The sequence below is a fragment of the Zeus faber genome (assembly GCF_960531495.2).
Source record: "Zeus faber genome assembly, chromosome: 8".
Taxonomy (NCBI): Eukaryota; Metazoa; Chordata; class Actinopteri; order Zeiformes; family Zeidae; genus Zeus; species Zeus faber.
Window position 1 is genome coordinate 20,818,600 of NC_137195.1, and position 6,565 is coordinate 20,825,164.

The 6,565-nt window shown below is 38.7% G+C and overlaps 1 protein-coding gene across 1 annotated transcript; it reads right to left on the reverse strand.

Moving 5' to 3' along the window:
• Nucleotides 1-5,149, reverse strand: ebag9 (estrogen receptor binding site associated antigen 9; the record flags this gene model as incomplete). The annotated part of the gene is made up of 7 exons (XM_080005377.1): nucleotides 4,972-5,149; nucleotides 4,375-4,469; nucleotides 4,190-4,271; nucleotides 2,555-2,710; nucleotides 1,711-1,821; nucleotides 1,008-1,099; nucleotides 1-118 (listed from the first exon to the last, which is right to left on the reverse strand). The coding sequence occupies exons 2-7, from the start codon at nucleotides 4,455-4,457 to the stop codon at nucleotides 1-3; spliced, it is 642 nt and encodes a 213-aa protein (XP_079861503.1). The 5' UTR covers nucleotides 4,458-4,469; nucleotides 4,972-5,149.
• Between the last annotated feature and the right edge of the window lie 1,416 nt (nucleotides 5,150-6,565).

The window sequence follows — 6,565 nt, forward strand, 5'->3', positions numbered from 1 at the left end:
TTAGGAGAGCTTGACTGCGATTTTCTGCTCCTTCTTCATCATCCTCTGAGCGTCTTTCTCCATCTTCTTCCTCTGCTGCTCCATGGAACGCTTCTCTCTGTCTGCCAGCTTCTGCTGCCTGGTGGCAAAAATATATTTTTGTTAATGTGGCTCCTGAGCTGGGAAAGGTGCTATAGAGTGATTTATTGCTTGTGTTTGGTGAATAATACACAAGATATGGAACTTTTTTTTACCTCATACTAAACCACAATATTGGTCAATAAATAAATAAATAAATAAATAAATCACAATTAGATTACTTTCCCAAATCGTTCAGCCCTACTCTCTCTCTTTCTGGAGTCGGGAACGCATATGGCTGGTGCCATTTTATCGCAAAGTTCAAGTGTTAATAAGTAAATAAGTCACATGTGCAGGAAAATAACAATTTGCATAAATACAATCATGTATATATATGCAGGGGATCATTAGACACTGACAATAATTCAGAAATGAATTACATGCACCGCATAATATGCATGTAATTGTAAACATAATTGAAAGCATAATTACATATAGTTAAATACTGCATTCTGTCACAAAAGCACCAACATTAATGCAACTTCCATGACCAAATTCCATTTTTGTTTTATTACAAAGTACTATTTTAAGCTTAGAATTTAACTTTTACAAAGTTGCAGCTACTTAAAGACTGACAAACACGCAGATGCATGTACATTTGACACTTCTAGTGTATTATGAACAATTGTGTTCTGCTTATTATGGTTCATGAGACAGTAACAACGCACATCACGACAGATCCTCCTTAATTGTGCTGTTATTTTAGCATATACTCCCCCCTGCTGGTCATAAACTTTTATTGCAACTGAGAATGCCAATTCATTTCATATTGTGCATTTTCAGTGTATAACTAAACCATAAAATAAATATATGAATACAATCAGTGATGTGGTGCTCAGAGTCCTATTGATGACCTCTGAGGATTTGAAGATCTCTCCGTACGCTGTTACCTGAGAACTTCCTCTGCCTCCCATGCAGCGTCGGACTCGTCTTCCCAGGCGTTGGTGTCCTCCTGCCAGGTGTCCATCTCCCCCAGCTCAGCCTGTGGAACGCGCCACCGTACCAGCCGTTATTTTTATTATCATTCGGGAAGTTTTTGTCGTCAGCATTTTAGTTACACAGGTTTTACACGACACCCCTCAACCCTGAGCGCTCAGAGGGGTGAAGACAACCCGAAGAAGCGCTGAGAAGAGACGCCACTTGCAAAAGGCTTAAATCAAATGCTCCTTCTAAATTAGGAATGGGTGTTGTTGAATTCTTGCAGCGCTGTTGACCAAAGCCTCAGAACGGTTTAATGAGCTCTACTCGTACCACAGGTCATTGTAGGCTATCAAGTAGAAACCGTCTATAAAAAAGTTGCCATGTCTCACAACTTCTGTCACTGGAATATGATCGCCTGGCTCACCAGTCTTTTCGGGAAGCGCAAGACAGAAGTATCAAATAAATGTCTGTGAGCCTCATTTTGAACCATGGGAGACTCGTCGAACCTGCTCAAACTACAATGCAAATTGTTTTCTGCTGCCGAAGGCAAATCGCAGTGTTTCCGTATTGGCTTTCATTATCCACCCTTTTATCACTAGCACTTGTTTGACTAGTCGGTTGATCTTTTCAGACTCGCCCATCCGCCCCCAGAGACTCTGGAATCAGACTCACTGAGGGTGGAATGAACGACATCACATCCGGTGTGGCCGCCAGTCGGCTGGAGAAACCCGCCGAGCCGTCGGGCAGCAGGTAGTTCAGAGGCTCCCTCTTTTTCAGCACAATCTGGAAGACGAGGAGATGGTGGCAAAATGCTTTTTTTCCTTTATCATGAACATCAAATTCATATTTAATAAGTTTTGTTATTAGGCTGGTAGGTAGGAAGGTAGGAATTAAGTTTCATTGCACAGAGTTAACCAGAAAGGTTATAATTCAATATTAGTTTGCCACTCTGTTCTTTTATTTTTTTCCACATAAATATAATTCTCACATTAATGTGAGCAGAATATTTCAAGAAAATGTATATTTTGTAGAACTGCTAACTGAAATACATGACACTAAACATCTTCTACCTTCTTCTGCCACACAGCATTTATTTTACCTTTCGGTCATAATAATTCCATACAACTTCTTTCTCTTATTCAAGTGCCAAACTAATTTTCCCCAAAAGACAGCTCCTTTGTTTGAGAAACTACTACTGAGGAGGGATGCAGAGATAGCGATAACAGGTCCAATACCTGTGCCCATACACTGCTGAAGATGAAACCTTCACAAATATAACATGTTGTATTGAGTTCCTGTTAAATATTTTACTTTGGAGCTTAGTGACAGTTTGATGGTATAATCCCATTTTGTTTAAACAAAGCGGCGAATAAATAATAAAAACACACATCTGAACATCAGAATTCTCACTATTACTGAATTTGTATCAGCGCTCAGAAAGGACATTTACAAAAAAGTGACTACTCAGTCCTTCGCTAAAATGGACTGGCTTCCTTCTTGTTGTACGTGAACAAACCTTCTGTGTTTTCCTGATGGTGGGCGTCATGTCCTTGAAGTAGTCCGGCTCCTCCTCGCCGTCGCCGGGTGGCGTGGCCACGTTCCCGTTTCCACCCTCGATCTTGATGCTGGTGGGGGCGTCTTCGTCCCAGGAGCTCCACTCCTCCACCTCCGGCTGCACGGATGATGGAAACAGGAGTAAGGAGTGGAATCAGGGAAAGAGATAATGGAAAGGATAGTTCAAAACTTAAAAAAGAAAGAAAGAAAAAAACGAAAAAGAAAAATAGCGGCATTAATTTGATGCATTTGAAATCAATATTAAATTAACACCAATCTATCCCTTGGTCTTTAGCAGGATAGATTAGTTTGGTTTTCTAGGTTGTTTTTTTTCTTTTAAGAATCAGTGCCTTTCCGTATTCATGATTAAAAAATGTTAGCAAAACATCAATTAATGACTTATTCACTCAAGTCACATAGATGTCATAGTCATTTGAACAATATACAGTACATTATTAACCTGAAGAGATTTCTGTCTTTGGGCAAAAAAAAAAAAAGAGTAAGGAAAATGGTTTCAAACATTTACTTTATGGTTAAAATTCAACTTTGCCTAGTTTTGACTTCACGATTACGTTAGCTCTTGCAACGGTCCTCATGAAGCTCTGAACCCTAGAAGACTTTTACAAACGAAATACTATTTAAACGTTTTGGCCTTTAACAGCGCTGAGTGACTATTTGATATCTATATTGTTGTGTCTTTCAGCGGCAATTTGAAAGCCATGCTATGAAGTCATTGTTTTATTTCCATCCACAACTTTGCAGTTACAATTAATGATTATAGGAAAATGTCACTCGTGGCGTTTGCTGCCACTGCCAGGGGCAGTGGAGGGTAAACTGTCAACAATGTCACCTCCCTCCCTCGCGCTGCATGCAATGTGGTGCAGCACTGTAGCCGGCTGTCCTTGAACCGAGCAGCCAGAGCAGCCAGAGCACCACGCCCCCGTTGTGGCTGCCGCCTGTCCTCCTTGCACTAGTAAAAACCGCCAAAAGACCTTGTGCTGCTAAGAAGGCAGCTACACACGGAAGCCCAGTCCGACCAAACATGCCGTGAACGCCTCCCTATTCATTGTGGAGCTGGGTTTCTCATGGATCTGGTTGTGAAATGCTATTTTGGTGACTGTGCCAAAGCCACATTTTTAAGTAATGAACCTGTGTGCGTGTGTGTGTGTGTGTGTGTGTGTGTGTGTGTGTGTGTGTGTGTGTGTGTGTGTGTGTGTGTGTGTGTGTGTGTGTGTGGAAAAGGGGACATGTTGGTAATGGTGATCGGGAGCGGTTTGGGCTGGAAGGTAATAAGGTATGTAGGGTGATATTGTAAAATGGTCAAATCTTTGGAAAACAACAAAGGATCGTCTGGAGGTTTTATGAGGAGTGCCAGTACCATGCCAATGGAAGATATCAAACCTGTCTATATGTTCAAATATTTAATGGTTTCCCTTGAAAAGTTTTGGTTTTCGTTTTTTTACCCCCAATTAAGACATTGACAAATATGGATAAACTCTAAAATCTTCCTTGTAATGTTTCATACTGCATGTGCCAGACTTCCCCACTTCACAAGGACAGAGGTTCACAAATGGATCAACACACACAACATATTGACCTGTTTTGGTACAGAGGATGAAAAATCCACCGTGGTCGGGAGAGTAATTTGATCACCACTGAGTTTGCGTCCTCTTCCCGTCCTGTAGATGAATCCAAAGGGGAAAAAAAACAAAACATGTTGATAGAAGGAGGGGAAGGAGAAACCTGACGAATATCAATTATCCGATTCCTTACTGCCCTCACCTGCATATCAACCGTTTGAAGAAAGAGAGCAGGTTGGCTAAACATGTGCAGATCTTGAAAAGGCGGAACTGGGTGATGGCCATGGTGAAATAAATCTGGTGAGGGATAACATGAAAGCATTTTAGGGACTGGTTTGAAAGACTGAATGCACTGACACAGCATGCTGTTGGTATTAAATAACGATGGGCCAAACGACAGATTTTAGATTTGAATTCGATGGATTCAGTTGTCAATATGCAAGAACACCACAAATTCAAAAAAATAAATAACAATGTATCCAGTATACGATAAACCTCCATAACAACAATTCACATTCGGGGAATATAGGAAAGTGTCCAAGTTTGCATATATATCAACTTCAATCCTTACAAACCCTGTGGGTACCAGGGTGGAAAACAAAATGGTTATAACAACATAATAAATACAGCATTGAAAAGGGTGAGTGTTATACTACAGTTGCCACAACAGAGCATGTTTTCAGAGTATTTATGGCTGCCGCAGATCCTCGCCGTGCAAGACGTCGCTGTACAATAAAAGCAGATGTTTTGAGGGGCAAGGGCCACTGAGTGACACTGGACCGATTCATCCGCGGCTAACCTTAGCTTGCTAGCTCATCTCCCAGGAGAAGAAGAATGTCACTGTCCCTGCCTGTGTCTTCATTCAGCGACACATTCGCGATAACACGGGCACGGCGTCGTCACACCACCATCGCTACAACAACTGTTTACTCCGATGACATTTCATGGTAAAGCCCGAAAATGCTCCAGTTGTGCGTTCAGTGCAACGCGGCTGCCATCTTTGAACGGGGCTGAGGAGGAGGAGGAACACGGAAGTATTTCTTTTTTTTAAAATATATTTATATATATATATAAGTCTTTGATATAAATTATATTATATATTATATATATATTACTATGTGTATACATACTTTGAATAATATATAACAAATATATTATATTTTTATTTATATATATTTAAATATTATATCAAATATATATTTATATAATATGTTGTGTTATATATATTGAAGTATGCATATATATATATATATATATATATATATATATATATATATATATATATCTTTGATATAAATTATATTATATATTAAATATATATATTACTATGTGTATATATACTTTGAATAATATATAACGAATATATTATATTTTTATTTATATATATTTAAATATTATATCAAATATATATTTATATATTATGTTGTGTTATATATATTGAAGTACGCATATATATATATATATATATGCGTACTTCAATATATATATACTTCAATATATAATATATATATATATATATATATATATATATATATATATATATATATATATATATATATATATATATATATATATATATATATATATATATATATATATATATATATATATATATATATATATATATTTACATTTACATTTAGTCATTTAGCAGACGCTTTTATCCAAAGCGACTTACAAGGGAGAATAACATTCAGCTACATTGCGACAGAGATTGGTGTAATAACAACATTGGTGTAAGAATAAATACTGCAAGGTGGTGCAAAGTATATATATATATATAAAATTGTATTTATTTGTATTTTTTTAAGGGTGTTATAAAAGTGTTAATGTGTTAAAATAACATAAAAAAAGACATCGCAATACGTGTCGGTTTTATGCTGCGTTCCAGAGTGAAGAAATGGGACAAGTTAGACCTCCCACTTGGGAATGTTCAAACTACGGGGGGTTTTATTTGGAAAATATGTTTAACTTCGACGCCAACCACCCTGTAGTCGCGTCATATCGTGTACGCCTTGTAGCGTCTGCGGGCGTCAGTTTTTTGCCCAGCGAAAGAAATGGAGCCCGGTTCCCTAGGAAGTGAGGACGAGAGGTGAGGACGAGTAGTGAGGACTGGAAGTGAGGACTGGAAGTCGGAACGACCGATTTCCGAGTACCGTTCGAAAGCGGCACAAATAAGCGCCGGCTTCTCGCTGAAAACGGACCCAGGTTGAGCAGCGTCCAAAACGTCCGAACCGAGCACTCGAGTGGAAATCAGATGAACAAACTCACTTCTATAAAACAAAAAAACATTCATATTGTTCATGTAACGATTGTTTGTGAAATAACATCCATCGTGACTCGCCGTCTGGAATGGGAAATCGATCCGCCCTGCTGTGGACGCTCCGCACAAG